This window comes from Megalops cyprinoides, chromosome 18 (assembly GCF_013368585.1).
Source record: "Megalops cyprinoides isolate fMegCyp1 chromosome 18, fMegCyp1.pri, whole genome shotgun sequence".
In the NCBI taxonomy this organism is placed as follows: domain Eukaryota; kingdom Metazoa; phylum Chordata; class Actinopteri; order Elopiformes; family Megalopidae; genus Megalops; species Megalops cyprinoides.
Genome location: NC_050600.1, coordinates 17,739,364 through 17,764,925, shown reverse-complemented (window position 1 = coordinate 17,764,925; position 25,562 = coordinate 17,739,364). Strand labels below are relative to the sequence as shown.

The 25,562-nt window shown below is 41.0% G+C and overlaps 1 protein-coding gene across 3 annotated transcripts in view; it reads left to right on the top strand.

Moving 5' to 3' along the window:
• The first annotated feature begins 1,695 nt into the window (after nt 1-1,695).
• inpp4b (inositol polyphosphate-4-phosphatase type II B) overlaps nt 1,696-25,562 on the top strand; it is a 141,257-nt gene continuing 117,390 nt past the window's right edge. For 2 of the 3 annotated variants that reach the window (XM_036551010.1, XM_036551008.1), the window contains exons 1-3: nt 1,696-1,751; nt 4,833-5,024; nt 15,791-15,838. In XM_036551010.1, the coding sequence (XP_036406903.1) occupies nt 4,967-5,024; nt 15,791-15,838 (106 nt within the window). In that variant the 5' untranslated portion in view covers nt 1,696-1,751; nt 4,833-4,966. Of the gene's footprint in view, nt 1,752-4,624; nt 4,672-4,832; nt 5,025-15,790; nt 15,839-25,562 lie in introns of those variants that run through there. The other variant, XM_036551009.1, reaches the window with a different exon arrangement.

The window sequence follows — 25,562 nt, the reverse complement described above, 5'->3', positions numbered from 1 at the left end:
TGTTGATTTCCTGATTTTAGAATGCTTAAATGTATCTGTATGCAATGTTGGACATCTGAACGGGGCTACAGAGGTGCATAAAAGACATTTTCGGTGGTGGAGTAAATTGGTAGGAAGACATCACTGGTAGCTTTTATTCTGTATAACAAGAGGGATTCAACCACCAAGATGCCTGACTATACTATATATTTTGTCAGCTTTGTAAAACTTAAAACAGAACATCTGTCCCTCACATTGCTTCTGCAAGAGATGAATGTGTATTTCACTCTTAAGTTGAGTTGGGTATGTTGATATAAATTATTAACAAACGTCTGGTGAGGTTGCTTAAAAGTAGGAGGCAGCTGCATTACTTGCCATACTACAGAAATATAGGGCTATTTGGAAAAAAGAGGGTCAAGTCTCCCAATGCTTTTCAAAGAAAAAAAGACCACTATTTTCAGCTGTCATAAAAATTTTAAACATGAGTATTTAAAAGGGACTAAATAAAAAATCCAATACTTACTGTGTGTAAATTGAATTAACCCTTTATTGCACTTGTACACTTGTGTTAGCGCAATTTAAAATATCTGAAGCACAGTTTGCATGTTCAGTCTACTATAGCACATTAGAGATACCATGTCTATATACACCAGTCACAGGTTAAAGGAAACCACCAATAATTCCATTAAGCCATATTTTCACCATGTGAGATTCAACACATTGAAGGGATTCATTCAAAGTTAATTATAATTGCATTCTCCCAGTTCACGGTCTTTTGAAAGTATATCTGTATTATTTCAGTTATGTCTCCATTCAACACAAAGCCAGATTTATTGTTTTTCCAAGCGTTTAAAATTAGCATAGAGTAGGCGCAATCCACTGCAGCTCCATGGAGGTTAAAAAGAAAATGAAATCATGTGCCTATCATTTCAAGTAATGAATGTCTTTTCCATAGAAGTAGATTTGTAACTGTAGGCACTTCCTTTGCATAAACAGTTGGAAGGTATCATAATAATCTTTGATTTCAGCCGTGGGAAACCCTCAGACCTCCTAGAGTATCGCACATCCACAAAAACTCCTTGTTCGTGAAATGTGAAAAGCTGGTGTTCTGCTCATTTGCCTCTAGAAAGCAAAACACAAAAACAGTCAGAAGAAGAAGAAAAGAAGAAGTTTCCTCCTGGCACACAAAATACCTTAAAGGGGATTTTAGGGAATGTTGACTTTCGGCAAAAAAGAGTCTGCTGTGTTTCTTTCATTAAAGTGTTTCATGGCAAATGGAGACTTGGAAAATGTGCTTGAGACTTTAAATGAAAGCGAAATCAGTCATATTTCATAAGAACGATAGAGGAATGGTGGCTTAACGGCATTTAATTTTCTTATAAGATAAGAAATAAGAGAATCAGTGGTGAAAAACAATGTAAATTTGCACCTCTTGTTCCTTTGCTGTGTTCTTCTGAGTGCTGGATTGTTTTCAGCCAAAAAGATGGATTAACACCAAGTACTTCCTGGTTTTAGTTGTTTTTTCCCTCTTCCTGTTCAATGTCTGCACTGTGTCCAGAAACATGATTGGACCAATGTATTGCCACAGATAGTGGTCTCTGCATCCCACAGCACACCCTGCAGGTATCAAAAGCCGATCAGACCACTGATAGTGTGATTGCTGATTTTCTTTCATTCATTTCTGCAGAACTCTGAGCCAGCTGAAGTCATCCTCCTGGAGAGATGTCACGTGGCGCAGACCAAAGATAGCAGCAATGCCACGTTAGTCATCAGTAAGTACATCAAGAGTCATTCATTTGTTTGCATTTGGAGTTAGAAACGTTTGACCACACCATCACGATGTGAGGGAATACACACGCTGTAGTTATGGTGTGATAATTGGCTTAATGATGAGTAGGCAAACTCGGACAGAAACAGTGCTAGGGGTTGTCAGCGTTTGTTACACAGGTAGCATTGTAGCATCGCCTTTAAAAAAAATCCCGAACACCACACCTTTTTCATCAGCCGTGTTTTTCTAAATGCAATGCAGCATTTCTCAGCACCATGACTTGCAGAATGTAATTTGGGAAGAATGTCTCAGCACAGAGCGCTGGTTTTCTTCGAAATTCAAAAATCCCCGGTGACTGCTTGCACGGGATAGATGGAAGGATTCAGAAATGCTCTCTCTTCCTTTTGTTCTGTTTCACCAGAAACTTTCCGTGTAGCTCAGAGGAGACAAGACTGCGGGACGCTATCAGACAAGGAAGCCAATGACAGGGGTATCAATATTCTAGAGCAGAAAGAGAATGTGCAATAAGTTGGACAAGACAAGTCATGATGATAAATCCATATGTATTTTTTGCCTCTTTTAAGTGTCCTTGCAAAGAAAGCAAAAGTAAGAACTGGTGTCTGTAGAGTGGTGGTATTCAGGCGCGCAAATTAAACTCCTGTACGTGAAACACGGCCTGGTGTGGAGATCAACAGAAATCCGGCCACCTACTTACATTGCTGTCACGACTGTGATGCTTTTCAATCAGCCAGACTCAAACACTTTAGAGAGGCACGTAAGCTTTAATGACAGTTACAAGCACAGCCGATCAGACTGAGGTTACTTGCTCAAGTGCCCACCTTCGGTGATGGAGTCAAAGGAAAAAAAGACGTATCTGTTAGTAAGGATAAAGTAAATGTATTCCAGTGTGGGTTGGAACAAATGACAAATGAAGTCTCATGCTGAGAAGCAATGGCAAATTAAATGCGTCTTCTCAAGCCCTGACATAAAATGCCAGTCGGCGTTTGCGGCAAAAAAAAAAAAAAAAATTAAATGCCATCTCTGTTGATATCACAAAGTAGGAGAAGAATAATGATTTGTTGTGTAACAATATCCTGGGTGCTTTTGGTTGAGAGGCATTGTCAAGTCGCGGCTTTAATTATTAGATAATGAGGACTCTTTCTGCTCATATCTCGCTTGGCTTGGGTAGCTTTATGGCTCAGTAGCTGAGCCGAGAGCAGTTCAGACGGGAAAATGAGAATTCCACTGCTGATCTTAGGGTAGAATATCTAAAAATGCCATGTTTACATTTCCCCCTCCCTTTCTCTGGCCTCTCTTCATCACAGTCTCTCTCCATTGATTTTTTTCCCGCACGGCCCCTATAAGTCAAACATTAATAGGAGCATATATGCGCCTTTAGAAGAAATGAATTAAATTGTTAATGGATCATTCTGTCTCTTTCCCTTTTTGCCTTCACCTCAGCGGGTCAGTCACTGTTTCTTCACACACTTCATTAATCCAGAAACAGAAAGCATTCATCATGGCTTGGTTTGGGAGAGGGGGAAGAGGGGAGGTTAGAGCGTCCCTTAGGAGAAAATGTATCCATCTGGTTTCTTTGTTTTGCATCGCTCTGTGGGTCAGCAGTATACATGCATTTCACTTCAGCCCAGAACCAATTTACACAACTGGCTAGATCAACTTTTTAAATGGTGGCTGTAAACAAGCAATTGGGCTCATGTCCTTTCTTGGTGATGATACTATAATGTATAATGTAGGTTACTGTATTTAATTTATTGTTTAACATGGCTCTTTTGTGGATTCACATTTATTGAAATATTTTGTTTCAAGTGATCCCTATGAATTAAACATTCAAAAATACTGTCTGCAGCAAGGAAGACAACTGTTGCAGAAATTCTGTTGGATGCCTCACATCGTCTCTTGGATACATCTTCGCTTGCAGTTTTCAGCCAATTAAGATTTTCATTTTATGTTTGGCAATTTTTCAAAAGGACTTTCATTTTGAAGATGCCTCTGTATCACCATTACATCATCTGAAGTCAAATATTGCCCGCTTGATTAAAAGAATTAGCAAGAGACAGAGGAAATAGTGTGTTTTAATATATGCCTGTCACACATAATAACACATGCAAAAAGCATGCATACATACACAGTCACACTCACTCACACACACACACACACACACACACACACACCTGCACACATGTCCAAAGTCCTTGCAAATTCTGCCTCCCCCCCACCTCCCGTGACTGAGCCGCTGTTAACGATCCGGATAGCTCTCCCTGTGCTACCTGTTGATGTCTGGAGGAGTTGTCATGCTGCATTATTCTCAGGCTTCCCTTGAGCTCATCTCTGTCCCAGATGGATGCAAGGCAGTGCGTGAAGGAGGACTCTAACAAAACCAGTGATGGACACGTTCACCTCGGCAAATCCCTCTGGTCCCCTTTCTTGGAATACTCTCTGCTGCGGCTTCTGCAGCCGGCCTTTGCTTCAGTCCCCCCCCCCCTCCAAAACCCACACACACACACACATGCGGGCGGGCACGCAAACACACACACACACACACACACACCGGCCCCCCTCCTTGCTGCTGCTGCGTCTGCTGCTTTAATGAATTGAATTCCAGCTGAAGCCGCCAGCCCAGATAGCTACCTGCTGAGTAGGAGATTTTCCACAAGGAGCGCCGTAGCCTGATGATTCCCACACCTTGTTTTATACTGCACTAATTGTGTTTGGAGGAAAAGGGGAGAGAGAGAGAGAGAGAGAGAGAGAGAGAGAGGAAGAGAAAAAGAGAGAGAGAGAGAAAGAGACCACTGCACTGGCAGAATGAAGGAGTATGCTGAATTTGAAGCAACAGGGGTTTGATTCCAGACTATTAGGTGATATGACTCTGTGACAGAGAAGATGGATAGGTGAAGGTCTGTACTGTACGTAACATCAATCCTGTCTTAGCTTCTCTTTTATTTGCACGCCTCCTCCCCTCGCCCCCCCTCCCTTCCCCTCCCCATCTCCGGCACTGCATCTCCTGTGCACTTTCCCTGCATCACGGTGCTTTCTGAAGGTGCTTCTTAATGCTTTTTAAATGCAGAGTTTGAGAGCGGAGAACCAGATCTTTATCTTCAAGCCCTCACCGCGTCAGACTGCAAATCCTGGATTGTGGCACTCCGAGAGGCGAACTCCGAAGGTCTGAGAGACAAAATCCGACACCTCGGGAGACTTATCATGGAAATGACAGGGAGCGCAGAGGCAGACAGCCCCGACAGAGAGGCGGCCGGAGCAGGTGAGTACCAGTCTCCCTCTCTCCTTCTCTCCTGCACAGCGTGCTTGCATTTGTTTGTGTGTGTGTGTGTGTGTGTGTGTGTGTGTGTGTGTACGTGTACGTGTGCGTGTGCGTGTGCGTGTGTTTGTGTGTGTGTGCGTGTGTGTGTGTGAGAGAGAGAGTGTATATGAGTGAGTAGGCAGTTGTGGTTGCCCTTTCCTTCAAATGGGAATTTTTCTCTGTAAAACAAGAACACTACAAGTGATTCCTCCATGTGCAGGATATTGTTTTTTATAAGTGAGCCTGGCACTACAGGGAAGCATGACATTCACATCACATAGCAAAACACATGACACAACACGCAGGCTGCCAAAATTGGTGCGATAAGTTACCCCAGCAAAGGACTGGCCATGGTCTGTTAGGTTAATAACTTTGTTTTTAACAATATAAATGCGCCATTTTCAGTTTGCCTCTTTGCAAACAGATTAGTTTTGCCTGATGAACATGAAAGTGGATTGGGAGCCTTTGTGGAAATGAATGAATCATTATAAGGTGCTTTTCTATTCATTTCAGCCCATGAGCTCACAGGGCTATTCATACATGTACCAAACTTATATTATCCCCCTCAAAGCTATTCTATGATTGAAAAGATTATTTTCTATCCATAATTTTTACTGCAATATGGTTTTGTGCCGTTGTTTTTTTTCCCAGTGAGAATAAAAATGATGTGCTTTCTAGTGATTAGTGCTGTGTTCAGTTTGCTTTCACAAGGCAATATGTTTCAAAGGAGACTAAAACTTTTACATTTTGTACTCCAATAGTTGCAGACTTAGGCCTAGATTCTATTACCCACAATGCACTTTGTCCTAAATTGTTAAGTAACAAATTAAATCAAGTGTTATGTTCATTTCTTGCACAACGTTTGGCAGTAGTTTTGGTGATCCCAGAGCTCATATTATTGCGCAAATATGGAAAATAAGAAATTTTGTTTAAATTTGTTTCTTACTAGATAAAGATTTAGCTTCTGTTCTGGCGGGTCCTGTTTTAGCATTAGAGACATTGGCTTTGTTTCCCATTAGCATGGTAAGTTATGTTTCAACAGGGGCTGTATGTGCAAGAATCTCTGCATTAAGCTGTATAATACTACACTGGAAACGAGCCATTACATTTATATCCCTTCATTATTTATTTGATCAACATAATCACCCAGATCACCACAGAGGGAAATAACAGTAAACACACCACCCTCATTAAAACAGTGTTGTAGTACTGCACGATATGCATGTATGCCACAATGGAACATCTGCCATGTCTTCTGTGACTATATTTGATTTGACCTACTCATTAAATCTAACAACAGGAGTTGTACTAAGAAATCTTTTTGAAAAGATCAATGTAGTATAAGTTAGAATGCTACATGCATGAAGTGCTTTAATGAAATGCAAATAAAGTGAATTGACATCCCCTCTCTTGTCATCCAAACCTGTGTAATGCCACCTTTCTTGACAACTTGAAATGAACTGTAAATTTTAATGTTAAATTATCATGCTTGATATCATATAAAAACATACCTTCTCATCTTTGCATCTGTACAGATATTTGACAGTGGATTTTATGAAATGCAAAGAGAAATCAACTCTTCCATGAAAAAAACAAACTAGGTTTTGAGTTGAGGTGGAGGATTCCAAAGACAGCTGTAAACCATTGCTTTGCAAGTTGCCACCACCAATAAGGGATGATTCTGTCTATAGTTAGGGAGGTAAGGAGCCTCAGAACCAGCCCTGAAATAATTCCTTTTGGAAACATATGATGAACAACATACTTGCAACACTACAAATTTGTTTCAGGGAAGCCTTCAACACAGGAGGTGGCAACTATATCACTAGTTTCTTAATAAAACAACAGATAAACAATAATAGTGATAATGTGAAATGAAACACACCATTGCAACCGAAATTACCCATATTTCAATGTGTTTATTAGGCAACGGCTAATCTGTTGCTGACCAGTCATGTAATGTACATTTAATACGATACTGATGATTTGTGGCGATGTTAATGAGCCCTCATAATGAGACTTCACAGAAGGTATGGGATGGGGAGGTGCAAGGAGCTATGTATGAATTGCAGGATACATCTCAGTTTTCAGGATGCAAGATGTAGTTTAAACAAGAGGGTTTCAAGTTGAGAAGATGGCTTTGCAGTTTGGATGGTTGTAAGTCTCTCATTCTACCACTGGGGGGCCAGTGAGGAAAAGAGGCAAGATCAGGATGCAAGCCCTTGCCATAGAGGAGCTGCCTGGTGACCACAGTTTGCCAAGTGAGGGGCTGATGCAAGTGTGTAGGGTTTGATTACAGATTTAATGCATGGGAGGCTAGCACCAGGAATTAAAATTTGATGCAAGCTGTGATTGGCAGCCAGTTGAGAGAGACAAGGGGTAGTAAGAAAGGCAGATATTTGGGGTTGAACTCCACAAACAGAAGTGGTCTTGTGGCACAAACAGGGAGGTCAGCCAGGAGGCAGTTGTAGTAGTGCAAACAGGATGGAAGAAGGAGCAGAACTAAGAGGTTGGGTGAGTACATTGTAGGTCCATGAGAAACTGGTTCTCATTATACTGTTGAGAAAGAACCTGCAGAACTGGATCAGCAAAGAAATAAGCTTTCTGAAGAAAAGCTTAAATCATTAAGGCTAATACCAACGTTTTTCGAATTGCGAGAAAAAAAAAATTTAGGACAGTTCAGGCTTACGGAGAGGTCTTCGAGAGGAGCATGTTTGGATGGTAAGTAGAGCAGGTCTGTCATGGAGAGACTTAGCTTCAGGTGGTAGCTCATCATCCAGGTATAAACCTCTGTGTTGTTATACCGTTGGCTGGTTAAAACAGTTTGTTGGAAAACAAATTCAGATAAGCTTTACACACATTAACTCCACCAAACAAAACCCATTGGAAATGTTTCTCACACAATGCGTTAGAGCTTTGTTTGAGTCCGAATGTCCTTTTTAAGCTGTGTTTAACACAATTTTACCAAGCATGTTTCCCAATAACCATGGTTTTAAAGTGATGTTGGTTACCTCAGTTCAGGCTGGTCTAGGAACTAAGGGAGCAAGGACATAGGAGATGCAAGTTTGAATGATTATTTTTGAAGCTCATTTTTGGCTAAATTTGTTTTAATATGTAATATATAAACCTGTGAGTAAGTGGGGAGAAAGGAGAGAACGTGATGAGTCCATACAGCATTACAGAGACAGAAGAAACATGGGCAGAAATATAAAAAAAACATGGGCAGAAGCAGAATGCCGGTGTTTTGTAAAAGGAGAACAGAAGGAGGCCAAGCAGTGAGCCCAGGGGGACTCCTGCTGATACAGTGTGATGGCTTGACACGGAGCCTCTCCAGGTGACTTCGTAATAAGTGACAGAGAGGTAGGAAGCAAAATAGCTCAAGGCAGTGTCTGGAATTCCCATTCCTGGCAGGATGGACAAAAGTGTCCGGCTGTCACCTGTGTCAGATGCTGAAGAGAGATCCAGGAGCATCACAAGAAGAAAGAAAGAGGAAAGAAAGAGGTTTTTCACTTGTAGAGAGGAGGGCTTCAGCATCTGAGAGTACAGCTGTCTCTGTGGCATGTTTAGCCCTGAAACTATACTGGTTAGAGTCCGGGAATTTGTTATACAAGAGCAAACTAAACAATCCCAAATACAAAACATCCAAGTGTTTGAAAAGGAATGGGAAGAAAGAGATTTGGATCATTCTGGGTATCAGAAAGGTCAAGTGGTTGGGTTTTCAGGGCAAAGCTATGATGTGTGCCTGTTTGAAGGCAGCAGGAACTCAGCCAGAGGAAAGGAATGCATTAAAAAGAGAACAAGATGAGCGAAAGCATATCAGGAGAGATTGTTTTAAAGAAAGAAGAATAGAGACAACATCCAGAGGACAGGTGGTCTGTTTGTGAGGTAGCAGCAGCCTGGAGATATTGGAATGAGTGAGGTGGGGGAATGTATATCAGGAGGGATGCACAGGTGAAGACATGGCTCTAGTGAGGTCAGCAGACTGTGCCACTTGAAAAGTCTGGAAATGTCTGCAGCTTTTTCCTTGAAGAACGCTGCAATGATATCCAAAGTAAGAGATGAGGAGCATAGAAGAAAGAAGGTGTAGGTGTAGGAGAGAAACAAGGAGGTATAGTGAGGTCAATACTCTGTGCTCCTGTGGATTTGCAATGTGTGCAACATTTTCCTTGAGACACTGTGGGACACTGTGAAAATATCTGCAGTGAGAGATGAGGAAGCTGAGAGAGGATGAGAGCTCAGAGGAGAGGAAGTAGAGACCAGATTGCATGGGTTAGTAATCACAGCTTGAATGTTTGCCTGGGAAAATTAGATGCTTTAACAGATGTGATAGGAGGGCAAAAGGTGCAGAGGAATGAATGGTAGAGGGTCAGATCAGTAGTGCTCTTGGATTTACTCCACCTCTCTGCTGATTGGACATTCACCTTGACAAGTCATAGCATAGTATAGAACCATGGACTAAAAGAGAATATTTCTGCTGGCCGGGAGGGGAGAAAACAGAGTGTCACTGATGGATGGTAGTGAGCACATGAGAGTTGATATGGTAGAGTTAAAGCAGAGAGGGATGTCATGACGAATTGGAGATTCTTCAGTTTCATGCAAACACAAGACCCAGGTGTCTGGCAGCCTTGTGTGTTGGGGGAGTCTGTGAAAGGGTGACTGTGAAGAAGTAAAGAAATTGTAAGAATCCACTTCACTCAGCACTGCTGTCCAGGTAAACTCTGAAATCACCAAGTAGGTCTATAGTGAGTCTCAGGAGAAAGTCCAGCTCAACTTGTAAGTTACAAACAGACCTTTGACTAATAAAGAACAACTATTAAGTTTGGTAGGCCCAGTGACAGAAACACAAAAATTCAAGAAAGTATAAAAAGGGGCAAAAGAGGGAACAATATAATACCAGGCATACTGTAATCTGGTGCTACCACCCCATTTAAAGCAAGGTTGGGTGTGGCACTGGGAATAATACATGCAGAAGGAAAGGAAATAGGAACCTTTGGTTGCCTGGGAACTTTTGGTTGTTATGATGGCTTCTGTGTCCCTCATTCTCAGTGACCCATGAGTGACACCCTAGAGATATCACGTTACGTCACACACAGCGATCACTCATTGAGGCCTAAAGAGCTTAAGGGCTTAAGGGCTAACTTTGGAATGCAGGTCTCAGTCTGGCTGTGTCGTGGGCTTTAAAATGTTTGGGAACAAGCTATACTACAGCAGCCCATTTCTTTTTTAGCCAGCTATAATTTTGTGATTGGATAAACTGCAATACGTTCTATACCCAGTGGCACACCACCATCTGCGCCAACAGGATTAAACTTATTCTTCATAACGTATTTGGAGAAATGGAAGAAATGTGCACATTGTAAGTGACTTTGGCTTACTTTTATCCATGCATTCATGCCTGTCAACTGCCAGTCTTCTCACAATCAAGACCGCCTGCCCATGGTGTTTTCTGTGAACCCGGTGAAGCTGACAAAAATGCCTCTCCTGGCATTTTTAAGAGAGACAAACACAGAAGTTAACCTTGAGAACAAATAATGTAAATATTAGGGAACACATATTTTGCTGCTTTGTATTTTTGAGGTGTAAACACCCAAGAAATTCACATTCTTTTTAAAAATAGTGAATGAAACAAATGAGATGAGTTGAACTGAATGCCCTATGAAACAAACCTAGTGAGAAGAGATCTATGAGGCAAAGCTACAGTCTATTGCAGCAGATAAAGTGAAGTGTGAGCAAGCAACCAGTAACACAGGAGCCCTTGACACCCTTTCATTAGATTTGCCACAGAAAGCATCAAAGCATAAAGGTTCATTAAAACATTTCCTGGAATGTAGTCTAGACGCAATGGCTAACTTGCAGGTATTATTACATAGCATCATTCTAGTACTACATCTGTCCTTCAAGCGAGCCTTCTAGAATTTAATCATTATATATGGTTAACTGCTAGAAATACACCAACCTGAAAAGTAGGTTTTTAGTGCCTGTCCAACTGAATTGGATGGCTCTCTTATTCCCCTTTCACACAGATGCTGGTTCAGAGACAGCATCTATATAACATTTTTGTCTGTCTGTTAGGTTCTGTTATGGGGTTTGTGATACTGTAATCAAGCTGTGTCAAAACCCCCATAAAAAATAGCTTTGATACGCCACAGTTGGGCCTTTCTTTTTGTCTGTAAGGAAAATATGTCCCTGCTGCAGTTGGTGTTTGGTGATATCACACTACCGTAAAAGTGTCAATCAAACAGCTATCTCTGGCTATTGTGACAGGTGTGAAAATTGAAGGTAACTAGCTAGCTAAATATGAACTTCGAAAATAACCACTCAAATTTGCATCTCCTATGTTCTTGCTCCCTTAGCAAGACCAGCCTAGACCAGCCTGAACTGGGATATCCAACATCACTTTAAAGCCATGGATATTGGGAAACATGCTTGGTAAAGTTGTGTTAAACACAGCTTAAAAAGGACATTCGGACTCAAACAAAGCTCTAACACATTGTGTGAGAAACATTTCCAATGGGTTTTGTTTGGCGGAGTTAATGTGTATAAAGCTTATCTGAATTTGTTTTCCAACAAACTGTTTAACCAGCCAACAGTTTTGGCTTGATGACATTACATAATCAGAGGCTTACATACACTGTCATCAATTCAAACTGTACACTGTTGGTAATGCAGGTTAACTTGTTCCCTATCAGAAAACTACAGAAAAGGTTTGTTCCCCTCTAAAAAAGATGAGACAATGTGTGATTGATGCAGTGTCAGTGAAATATGTAGAGTAGCTAAACTACCTTATAACATTTAAACACATTCTTGCTTTTTGATGAACATCAGGGAAAAGTTATTCTGTTTCTTACATAGTGCAAGTGAAAGCATGCAACTGTTTGTTGCATTATGGATCTTACAATCTGAAAAGGCCATCACTACACAAAGATTTACTCTGTTTGATTAGGAATTCCACATACTACACTTCGGTGTTTCATCCACCTACACCTCTCAAATGGGATCTCACCCACTTAGCTACTCTTCTCAAATCGTGTTTCACCCACATACACTTCTCAAATGTTTGTCAGGTGTTTAAAATGGCCCAGACCCTAAAAGAATTCACTGAACTCTGTGAGGATGGCAATATCAGAGCTACAAGGGCCTCAGTACTCAATTCGCAATACTTAGTTGCTCAATTTGATCAGCCAGCATTCTGTGCTAAATCCTCTACCTTCTGGAACTCAGTGCCTGCCAATATGAAAAGGTGCAGTAGTTTTATAACTTAAAGCCTGTCTTAAAATAAATTTAATTTGTGATCGCTAATTGCACTAAGGCTGTCATACTCCCTTACTTCCCCATTCACAGCAGTTTAATGCTAAAGGCTTTTATTGCCTATATAAAAAAGGGATTTCAATTACATCAACACACACACTTAGATGTCAAAACCACTTTATTGATATTTGTGCGCTTCATGCACATATTGTTTGTTGAATGGGACTAATCATATGTAACTTTGAAGATGTTAACCTGTCCCTTGAATGCAGATGAAAATTAGCTCATCAATAACTCTGGCACAGTACATTTTAAATGCTGTGCACAGGCCCTGTGAAATAAATGAAAGCAATAGAACATGCTCCTTATATGGTCCTGTCATTTGCTGTGTTCCCCTCTGTCTCCCAATGATCTCAGCGCCTCCAATGCACCCAGCTTTAGACTCCGGCAAAATGCAGGATGTGAATGTTCAACACCACAAAATACACATCTAGGAAGTGCTGCGTCTCTTTTTAAATTCAGAAAATGTAATTTTCGGTTTTGGCTCACACTGTTAATTAGCTAGAGTAGGGCGGGTAATTAAATCCACTCTTTGACCCTGTCGCAAGAGCGGGGCTGGGCAGTTCGAGGCTGTATTCCAAGGTTATCTCTTAAGCTCCTAAGTCCTCAGTGAGAGATCGGTCCATGCGAGCTAGTGTGATATTACTGAGCAATTGGTCCAGGGGCAGTGAGAGTGTGGAACAAAGTAGGTCTGGAACCATAAATTCATCACCATTACCTCTGCCTTCACTCGAGGATGGTGTGACTGCATTACCCTTCTGGCCAGATATTCAGGTACTGTAATTTTGGAAATGCTGGTCATGGTGATGCCTAATTTGGTTAATTCCTATTTAATGTTCACTGACAATGTCACGAGTCGGTAGTCAGATAACTGCGCCTGAAATGTCAGGTCGGCAATTTGTAAGCTGTTTACTGATAAATGCATTGAAGTTAGCCAGTTGTGAACGTAATTGTGTGTGTAACTGTGTTCTTATATTTGTATTGATTTATAAAGCAGATTGAGGCAGCAGTTAGGATCATTAATGCTGCCCTCTTTCTGGGAGGTCGATCTTAAATGAGTCTGTGGTGGTTTGTGAGTCGTTTCAAAGATCCTGTCCCTAAAGGTGCCACCATTTTCCCCCATCGTTCAGGGTTTGTTTTTGGGCTGGTTCTGAGCTTCCTCACCCCGTTAACTAAGGATTAGAATATCCCTTAATGACGGGGGTGTGTCACCTCTGAATCCAAAAATAAAGGCTTAAGGTCTAATTATGGAATGTTCCATTCTTTGAAGGCTTTTAGCTACATTTAAAACAGCCACTGATATACACATGGAACACCAGACAATTTTCACCGCAACAACATCAATGCAACATTTAACTGTTGAAGTTTAACAGCTGAGGAAAATCAACAGGCATTGCAGGGGTCCGTGATTAGAAATGCCACCCCTAAGCTAAATCAGCTTATACTGTACCCCACAGTGCATGCTGCTGAATACCTTCAAGAAGTGTGAATTTTTATTGAAGCAGCGAAGAGGAACCGTCTTGTTCTTGGATCATTACAGCTCGTAACCTACATGTGCCATGGCCAATCTGTAGTCCCAACCAATGTTCCAGCCTAGACCTCACCTGCCTTTCAACCTGTAATGAATAAGGCAGTGCATTTTTTTTCCCTTTTGAAAAAATGATGTGTTCTCTCATAACTGAGTGACTGAAATCTGATGACAAATAATAACAATCAGTTGTTGATAATCACTTTCCTGTGTAAACATTAATCAAGTGAAGTGATACATTAGCAGCTGATTCGGTGGCAGTGAGTGCATCATTATTTAACTATTTTTGTCAAGAGATTCATTTAGAGCTGTTTTTTGTGCCCGCGTAAGTAACAATTCCCTGTCTTTAGGGCATTGAGCATTTGATGAGGATCATTAGGCCTAAGTGTCCGGCAGTGAGGTTTAACAGCAAGTATTTCAGCGACACTTTTAAGAATTCATTAAATCTCAGTATTATCAGTGCAGTCCATGCAGAGGGACAAGCCGAGAATATGTGTTTGTCAGTAATTAAACTGATGCTGATTTTCCTGGGAAGAGTTTTGCTGAGCAACGAAGATGTGCAGAAAACAAAGACGTCGCATCGTTGGTGAGGTGGAATCGCTGGCGCGGTTTTGGGGAAACGGAGCCGGCGTGTGAGAGATTAACATGAGCATAAACGTGTCCCACATTAATCCTCCCGGCGCTTGGTGCTGAGCGTAATCCTTTACTCCACGGTGTTCACACCAGGGGTTAAACGAGTATCAGCGAAACAGACATTGTATCCCAGGACATTCATTAATGCCGCCGTCCCAGAAGAATCGCTCTGCACCTCCGCATACATTACATCCTCCCTCCTCAGACAAAAGGGGATAAATCTGACGTCCACTGTTATTTCTAGATCCGTGTCGCAGGTGAGGCACACCTCATTTCATTCGCCCTCCAGGAAAATTTACATAGCCTGCCTCGCTACTTTGTCACGGCGCTCCGTGGCACTGTATATCATACCGGCGGATACTCCTCGCCTTCCCATTTCGGGCCGTTAATTAAAATGTGTTTTAATTCCGGTTGACTGCGGCGAACTACGGAGGCTTCTCAGCGGAGGCCTGGCGTGAAGCGAGCAGACAGGCCGCCACGTGTGCGTGCTCACTTCTTGTCGCGTCTCGTCTGGCAGGCTCAGCGGCACCGTGACCTTTGTTTAAAACGGCGCCTCGCTTTTCACCCGTCGTGTCGCGGGCCGGCATGCGCGTGCAAAGGGGAAGAAAGAGCGCGTAGCGCCCGGAGCACGAGCCCAGCGTCGTACCAGAGGAGCGGTATGAAGTGGTAAGCAGCTGGATTGCTGCTGTCAAAAAAAATAATTAAAAAATTAAAAAACACAGGGTTGTGTCTTTGGGTATTTGGGTTTTTTAAGGTGGGATAAAACGTGCCTTCGGAGGGGTGTAGGGAACTCAGGCAGATGGCATGTGCGGGAGGGATATCATCACACGCATCCCCCTCAGGAAAGCTCCTGAGGCGACAGAAGTCTGAAAACTTTCCCTCTGACATACTTGGCAGGAGGATAAACAAACTGCCTCCTCTTTGCATAATCGGAATTTCTACAGCTATCAATCACCTGGCCTTTCACAACCATTGTAAAAGGCATACATTAGGCCCCTTACTTTCCCAAAGATGGATTATATTAACAGAGATGCTTGAAATCTACTTTCCACGGTGTTCAATTTTTAGTTTTGTCAACGTCAAGGCTAGTTGATACCGCCATTTTTACTATTAAGTGTAGTATTCATTTCCACCTGAAGCGTTTCTTTCTGGCAAATGTCAATACATTTGTTTGTTATTTGTTTTATTGCTCTTCTATACTTTGAGCTCGCCTATTTGTTTGGAGAATGGGAAGTGATTCTTGGATTTTTTTCTTCCGCAGCGGGTGCAGTCTTGGTTCCAAAGCTGCCACAGGTGGAGTTCAGCCTCGGTAAGTGTCACCCTGCAGTTCACATTACCCTCTGATTGCTTTCCTTGTAAACAGCCCCCTCCAGTGCTTTACCTTAAACCAAGGTCCCCTTCACTTGATTTTCAACAGTTACTGGAAAATGACTATTCAAAGTGTGTCAGCTCTGAATTTGCACAGCAGCATCTCAGAAAAAAAATGACTAATCCAGAAGCAGTTTCTGGGAGTAGACAAGGAACACACACACTCCATTAAAACTAGTAAATATCAGAATATTTCAGTAAGTCATAAATAGTAGAATCCGTATGAGCATAAAGCACAATGTATCCTTCTGAAAGAAAGCTTACAACTCTAAACTGCGGCACCTATTGACCATGTAGACTCTGCTTGGCAGAGGGTGAAAACAGTGTTGGTCAATTCAGAGATATGAAGCTTACTGAGTTTCGAAAAGATGCCTTTATCTGTAATAGATTGCTATTGGAATGACTTGCATCTTAAAAAGTGTAAATGTTAACCATTTTAAAGTTTATGTATCAAAGGAAAAAGGTTTTGCTTTAAATTATTATTTTTTTTTACCACATTCTGGTAATGAGAATTTTTTGTATGTAAAATAGGTCATTTACATATAAAAAGCATTGTTGCAAACTTCTGTTAATTTGGTATTTAAAAACAAGAACCTTTGGTGAATCTAAAATGCTGTGAAGCTAATTTGATTGAAATAGCAAATATAAACCACACTGAATGTTCTGTGAAACAGTCTGTGCTACCATACCTTGTCATAGCCATCTAGCTGCAGAGGGGAGGTACATACAGAGCACTTTGCCTATGACATGTAGGCTCTGGGGTGTGTTGTACCTGAATAGGGAGGAAACTTGAAAGTGTGTCAAAACAAGAAATGGGTTGGCCTGTTGTTGGAAGTCAAATTAATGTTGTCCTAAATGGGTTTCTGCTGCAAGGAAGCTGTCATCTTTTTGTTTTATTTAACATTTTAGGCTGGTGTAATATTTATATTTCATTGGCCGGCATATTACCTTATATCAAACTAGCAGGGTAGATAACTGGTTTGAAAAAGAATGTTGGTTTTCTCTATTAATTTTATTACTGCTGTTGATCTTTTTGTGAATCGTAGTTAGAAATGTTTTGTACAGTGTGCTTTACATGATGTCCTTAATGAATTAACACACTGAATGCAACATTAAAAACAACAGCATTTATGAATTCAAGGTACATAACTTGCATATTTAACTTTTATGACTTTTGAAGCTAGGCAGCTAAATGAACTTCTCAGTTGTGCTGTATAGTCACAGCTCTACGGTGTATATTGTGTATAAATTGGGCTTCAGAACAGTTTTGATTGAATGAGAACTGTGTGCATTCAGGGTCTGTAACACTGGGCTTTGAAGTGGTTAAACCTCTGTAAGGGGTACCTGGCCTAAGAGCATTACTGTCCAGAAAATGGTCCAGCCAATCCGTCCCAGAACCGGAAGGAATGTTTAAATTGGTTCAGTAATGAACTGAGTCAATTGCTTAAGTGCTTGTGTTGAAAGGAAACCTGCAGCACCAGGATCGGGCCCTGCTGGCCTATATTCAGACTGACTCAGGCTTCAGCCTGGTATGTAAATGCTCAGCCTTAAACCTCAGGGAGCCCCGCGCTGAACTGAATCAGCCTTCTCCAGGCCGGCGGGCCGAAAAACAGGCCGCTTTCTTTGAACCTTGTCGGGAATGTATTTCCATTTCGCGCTACATGGATGTTTATGTGCATTGCTCTTTCGCACTCGGACCATCCAAAGGAAGTTTAGCTCTGGCTTCAGGGAGGCTGACAGCGCTGCGAGAGTATACTCTGATCTCCCGCTCTGAACAGATACTCTTTCATCTTGTGTCAAGCATGACAGTGTGATCGGAGTGATGTACTGCTCCCCTCATCTAGACTCCATCCCCAGCCCTTGGCAAGGACACATTCATTACGGTGTGTTTTTTGGCGCGCCTGCGTGTGTGTGTGTGTGTGTTTGTGTGTGTGTGCGTGTGTGTGTGTGTGTGTGTGTGTGTGTGTGCGTGTGTGTTTGTTGTGTATGTGGGAGGAAGAAAGGTGTCCATTATTACATTATGTTGTTTTCTTAGCAGATCCTTGCAGGGTGATTTGCCTACTTTTAATTTGTCCCATTATCCATTTTACATACAACTGGGCTTTTACTGGAGCAATTCAGATGAGCCATATTGCTCAAAGGCACAATAGCAGTGTTCAGGATTAAAAAAGTAACCTTGTGGTCACACCTTAACCACTAACCGCAGATACACATTGCCAACCCTATCCAGCAGCTTTGTTAGGTTTGGATTCAAACAGGTGGCCACAGACACAAGACTCTTTGAGCAACATTGAGCATGTCCTTTGAACAGTGATGATCTCTTCAGGTCACAACAGTTATGTTGCAAGAATATTAATGACATTATTTCCCTCATTCCACGGTGGTCATGTTTTAAATCCTTAAGACCCAAAACGGAAAGTAATGTCATTGAGCGGTCTATCAAAGTTTGCCACGAGATTTCCCTCATTGAATCTAATGTACAGTGCAGTATTCATGGAAAACTACGTAGCCTTTTGTGCAGTGGTTTCATTTTTGGCCAGCACATCATATTACATTGGGAGGAATTCATGAGGGTGGGTGTGGGCCTGGTCTTTATAAGTATGTCTTAGTTAAGATTTCTCAAACAAAATCTTGTTTCCTTCTCCAAAATGTAGAATTGGGCGAGGCGGTGGAGACACTCTGCCAGCCATGTATGCACTCTGAACACTCTGCAATTGCACGACATGCATAATGTGTGTTTTGTGAGGCAGCTGGGAATGTTGCACGACTGAGAAGTGTGCTTCTCAGGACTTATCACTTATCAGCACCTCCTCACAATCTTCGACTGCCTGATCCCAGATCAGCTGATCTGTTATTAGTGAGGATCCACAGATTTGACCTGCTTTGGGAATTAAGGCATTTTTTGACCTTACACAGGTTGGGGTAAGGAACCAGGCCCAGCTGTGGGATGCGGAGGAGAAAGGCAAGTCCCTGTTACAGAGAAGGAGGAGAGTCCGTGTGGCTCCTTGCACTAATTGGGTTCTCAGCACTGCAGCATTTCCAACGGCGGCACAAAAAAAAATCTCGGTTGTTCTCAGAAAGATCAGCACTTCTAACAACGTGCTGTCAGGTGTTTTCTTGTGCAGTGACGGTTTTTCAAGAAGTCCTCTAAGTCATTGGCATGCTCGCTGACCTCAGAAATTCCCTGAGTCTCTTAGTAAGGTCCGTGGAGAGGAAAGGGAGTTTTACTCTTCTCAGTTTGGTATAATTAAATTCCTACCATTGAGAATATTCTTTATTGAGCTTTAAGGGTAACTTAAATTAGATCTGATACTAATTAATCTCACTCAGGCATACGTAGAAAACAGGAAATTGCCTGAGCATAGCTACTTGAAATGACTGGAAAAATGTATATGCCGGGATATTTTTAACTACGGAATGTATTATGTGTGCTTGGGGTTGAGTCTGTTTGTTGGATGAAGTTTCCTTTGAGCTGACTTGCTCGAACACAGGGAAAAAGGGGGAAAAAATAAATAAATAAGCAAAAACATTTAAGTACCGAGCTTCAAACTTACTTCATCTATATAAAATGAGTTAGAGATGAATGACGGGCTATAAGCACCATTTGATCGTTTTTGCTTTGCATTTCATTTATCATTCATGCTTTTTGCCAGTGAGGCTGGGTGTTTTCACAGAATTAGCCTTTTTCATTCACGCTGGGCCAATTTTTGTTCTCTTGCGTACAGCCCCCCGCCACCACTTTTCAATGCAACTGAAAGGATGAAGTGGCATTGCTAGATGTTAATTAGATATGAGACTGGCTCCGAGCAATCTACCTTTGAGAAATGGGTGAGGGTAATGGGGTCGGGGCTTTAAAACACACCAAAAATACCTTACTGTGATATTTAAGCATGTCAAGCTGGCAAATGAAAGCCATTAGGCCAGTCAAGACATATAACAGGTGGAAAAGCAGCCAAGGCTACTTACATGTAAGACACATTCTGTAGCCCTCTGCTGAGATTCTCTTCTGCTCTAGAACTTACATGGATGTACATTGTCATATGAAATCTGTATAAAATCTGTATATTTATTGGCTGCTGAAGTTAAATGTACACATAATCGACCCCAGCTTCTTTGCGCCAAGGATTGGATCAATAGAAGACCTTTCACCAGAAAATAATTTACCAGGTAGAAGGAGTCATTGTCATTATGATACTTGTTGCTTGGTAACTGTAGTTCCCCCTGACAAATAATATATCTGGAGAAGAAATTGTTTTCAAATGTGTTTCTATGGTGCTCTGAATTACTCTCAGTGTTCACAGAGAATCTGTGATGCATTTTTAGAAAAAACAGTAGTATGAAAAAACTGTGCATTCTGTGTTCCCTGCTTATCTCTGGTCATTAACAACATGGCAAAACACATTCGGTTTTAGAAGACACCCCAATATCCCCTGTCTCACTTTTGTCAACTTTCAATAGATCCAGCAATGGCAATTGCATGTGAATATTTTCTTTTGAGAACAGCATCTTTTCTGTAGGAACTTCATTTTTATTGCACTGCTGTAATGAACTATTTTCTCACACTGTGTGGTGTAGTGAGTTAATATTTCCAGCGAAATGTAACTGAATATGCCGCTATTAAGGAACTACTTTCATCAGCACAGTCACCAGAGTTGTCCCCCAGGGTATCATGATCAAAGCATCATCAAAGCATTCCCATGCAGAACTCACCGGCTAAATCACATTCACGAATAAGAAAGGGAATCACTTACATTTGTCTCAAGCAAATATGTCCCTCTCATTAATGAAGCACCTTAATGTATCTGCATCATTTTCTAAGTGAGAATTGAGTGCTTTAGGTACTTTGTACAAATAATGACAAAATAGTGCCATAAATACAAAGTGCTGTACTTGTGAGTTAAAATGGCAGTCCATGCTCTTGTTCTTTTTGGCCTGGAGTTAACATTAGCTTCCCTTCCAATTTAATTAGATTTAACATCAGCAACACTAGGATGGCAACAATGTTTAGAACCCAAAGTTCCCTCCATGGTGTCAATTGAAAATGTTTAGATGTTCAGTAATACAGGTTACAACAGACAGAATTATTAATGGCTGGTCACAAGTCGTTAATATATATATATATATAGATAGATATAGTGATAACAATAAGTTGTTTATCTTGGGATCAAAACATGTTGATGATTTGTCATTCAACACATTCTATGTGTAGTGATTTCTCATTTGATTTGGATAATTCAGGATCTGGATAAGGTGTTTCATAGGCGGTGCACAGTATGTATTAGTCCATGGTTTAGCCTATTTCACACAAGTGCAACTTGACCGGTTGTCATTACTACTAAGGACAGATGCGGCACCTTGCTTTTTTGCTGACAGTACTAACGGTGTGTAGAGTAGAACTGGCTGTCTTACCGCAAACTCCGTGAACAATCACTTCAGACTGAGCTGGAGGCAAAGTCCATCGCCTTTGGGTGAGGGGTTGTGACAGGTGACTTGCCCGGCACTTCCTGGAAAAATCCGGCTTTAGGTTTATTACCGTTCCACTCTTTTTGCCCATATCTGTCTGCAGGACAGGAGCAGTGTAAGCTGACATGACAGTGTAGCTGAAGATGGCCAGCAGGCAGGTGTGGGCTGATGTCAGTGGCAGCTGGGGACTGGCATATCAGGGATCTTCTTTATTTAATAACATACTCACTGCTCTGCTTGATTAAAACTCATGCCAGTTTTTAAAAAAAAGCGTTGGACTCCTTTGTACGCAATTGGGTCTAATGTGGTAGCTCTGCCTTTTTGCGCTTTGCGTGAGATCGTTTTAGTGTGTAACAAAATGAACGTAATGGAATTAACAACTGGTTCTACAACAGCTGGAAAACCCCTCTCAGATCTCATTGTTAGAGTTAAAGCCATCTAATGTAACCCAGGCCCTTTGTTACATTCACAATGCTTTCCTGCAAAGAGCACAAAAGTAAAAAAAAAAAGATTTTCTGCTGATGGGTTATCATTATGAATATAGGAGGCCAAGGAATACAGGTTCCAGACTATTAAAAGTTTAAAGATAAATTCGCTGCCTCCCATATGTCTATGTCATTGGCCACTGGTGGATATTTGTTGTTAAATCCTGCTTTGGTTGAGCCGCAGTTAAAAATCATCTGTGGTATTTGGATATAATTTGGGTTCTGTGCTTTACACTGTGCTCATCACAGACAGCATCAAACAGCTGTTTGTTTTTGTAAGTAGCTGTGGATAAGAGCACCTGCTAAATGACAATAATGTTTTTAATGTTAAGCTCTCTGTAAAGGTATGCAGGATGTACTTATTTTTCATTTGAACAATCGCACTTGAACGTTCAGGCTTATTTTGTCCCTGTGCAGACATATGCACACTACGGGTGGGTGGAAAGGCTTGAGCCCCTTCCCTTTTGGTCCTAAAGTCAAGCGCTCCCTTTCCCGCCAGATCAACTGTTACAAAGCCATGGCCTTTAAAAAAAACCTGAGTCCCTTCCTCCCAGTGTACAACCCTGTCCCGATGCTCAAACCATAGTCAGTTATTTTTAACAGCTGGGCACTTAAGTCAGTAAGATGTAAAGAAGTTCCCCATTTGACCTCATGACTTGGAGCCATGACTCATTTCAAAGACAGCGCAGATCCGCTCCTCCACTAAACTCCTCTCAGGTGTTCCTCTAGGTTGTTTTTTTTTGTCACACTTGCATATTGCAGGCACAGCCGTGCGTTCTTAGTTTCATGCCATAATGTTTTTTTTTTTCAATGCATGTATTGCCTTAAGCAACAGCACCCCTGATGTTAACCAGACATTCGTGCAATGTAATGTCTGCCTCTTGGGTGGGGAAGAGAGAAGCAAAACCTCTAACCATTTAGTCCTCACTTCTAGGTATAAAGTCATGATGATCCAAGAGAATGCTAATCCAGCCGTGATGTGAAAAGTATGTAGTGACAGTGAGTTGCTGGAATTATTACCCCAGCTGATTCTGCGATCCACGGGAGTTCTCTCTGCTTCTTTGAATCTCTACGCTCCAGCTCGCAGCAATCCCATGTACACTTGAATATCATCAAGATCATGCTCCTCCCGCTCTGCATGAAATACACAGCTCTTCAGATTATATCCAGTATCACACTTAAAATCGACTTGCCTGTTTAATGTATAAATTATGCTATGTGCACATTTATGTGGACAAATTTAATTTTGTCTGTTTTTAATGAGTAGTTTATGATTTGCAGCTGAAATTTGTTTTGGTTAATTAAATTATTAAATAAATTATTTTATAAGTAAGGTGTAGTCGAATGATTATACACTGGAAAAAAAAATATTTTTGATTGTAACTTTAAAACGGCATTGGAATAAGTGGAGAGAGAGTGGGTGTGCAGCTGTGAGGTAGTCTAGCACAACAGATTGCATTTGCTTGTATTTCATATGATTCTCCATTATGTTCCACTGCAGTTTTTAAAACCCACTGTGATTAGGACAGCAATGGGTGACTTGACATTAACAGTGTACTATAAAAGCTTCGAAGACAATATAAGAGATTTCATTATTTTGGAAAAAAAAATCACAATGTATCAACAGACGTCTATGTGAATGACAATGTTCTTTTACAGTATAGTGGCAGTATGTTTAATCTTTTGTCAGATATACCAGATCATACTGGACCACAGTGTATTGCTTTAAGACACTGTATCGAAACATATTGAACAATAGATTATTTTCAATAGAGGCGCTGCTGGATTCACTCTTTATACATTATTTCAAGATCAACATGTTCATTTTGAATGAATTCCAAAGAGCCTTACTATGTCTCTCTCAGAGTCTTTCCTTTTTATAATGCAACAACTCTGATCCTTTTTTAAATAATCCATGTACATGCTGTCACAACTATTTTTAGTTTGGATTCAGTAGCAGGTCAACCAGGGTCATCTTATTCTTATTTTAATTCCAGTCAGAGACCTTGTGCCTCTCTCACTGGAACAGGGACCATAGATTTCTCAACGAACATTCCAGCATGCTGTCCACATTCAATGGCTTCAATGAGCATATTCAGAGAAAAACATTGGAATATAATTTGTTTAAGAGTATGGAAAAGTAGTTATGTTGTCATGGTGACAGCTACATATTAGATGATTATGCAGCATAATAACCGATCAGAAGTCCTAAGGTCAACAGTGCCAAAGTTTGAATTAAGTTCCACTGGCATTGAGCAGTTGTAGTGCTTGAATACTCTGAAACATAAAATTAGGTACTCGAGTGCTCAAGTGAAATGAAGGTCCCCAAATATTTCTGTCCAACATACTGTGTAACTGTAAAAATGAAATACATGTTACTTAACAGAACTGCATTTGTTTGTGAGGAGGTGACCACTGTGAAACGCATTGTGAAGGTGACCAATGTGAAAGACAGACTCCACTTCAGTCAACGTGCCCCACTCATGAGATCACCTTAATACATGGAAGTGAGGGTAATATATGAAATGTTCTACTCCCCCAGGAGTTTGGTACAATGTCAATAAGTCTATATATAACAGCTGTGTAGCAACAAATTCCTCTTTTGCCTCCTGCTTCTATTTAGGAGGTATTTATCCATTTTTTGTTGTTCATTTTCTTTCGTAGGATAGAAAATAGGAAAATTAGAATGGATTATATGCACCGGGGGAACTCACCGAGGGGGGTCTAGGTCCATTTCCCCTTGGGAAAAGAATGTGTTTGTTGAGCAACTGAATACTGCATTCTGGTGACTTCAGTTATGAATTCAGAATAACTACTTAATATTTGTTAATTACAACTCTAGGAAATATATTCTACCTCAGAAAAAAAGCTCAGACTAAACCACAAAAATAACACATTTGAGAGACCTGACTAATGGTCTAAGTCTGGAGGTGGGAGTGAAAGGAGGTAGTTGGCTGTCTGGGTGTGGAAGCTGTTTTGTTGGGAATGGAGCTGAGAAATTCCCCATCTGGGGGTGGAAACAGTTAGGCTGGAGGTTTTAGGGAACTTGAACATTTTAAAACTGGCAGTCACATGGCTGGAGCTTGCTAACTGGTTATTCAAAGGTGTTAGCAGTTTGACTGGAGATGGTGAGAGAGGATATACAGCTTGAGGGTGGGCATGAAAGCTGTTACTGTTAACCACTGAAAAAAACAATGTTAAAAAATAGCCCTTATCACAACATCAAGTGTTAAGTTTCAAGTCAAACAAACAATATTAAAACAAATTTAAACACTAATTTGAATAAATTAATTTAAATGGTTTAAATAATTGAATTTAAATAAATTAAGCACAAAATATTAACTGGCAATATGCATGCTGCAAAATTGTTATCTGCAGAGCTGTGAACTGCTTAAACAAGTATGGGTAGGGGATTTGTGGTAGGTCCTGAAGCATCATTAGCTGACCAGCAGTTCATGTATTAGTGTATGCATGAAAGTATTGTGTGTCTGTGTGTGAGTATACTGAGTGCAGACATCTCAGCTCAGAGAGGGAAAACTGTTGTCTAAATCAGTAAACACTCAGCAATTTGAAATGGAATGTAGTTCCGGTTCTATAATTCACTCCCAGAACCGTGTTCCGGTACGTTCCAGCCCATTTACAACACTGCTGACATCCAGGCGAGCTCTCTTGCATTTCTTTTGACAGTCTAAATCTGTTACTCTCCATGGAGTCCAG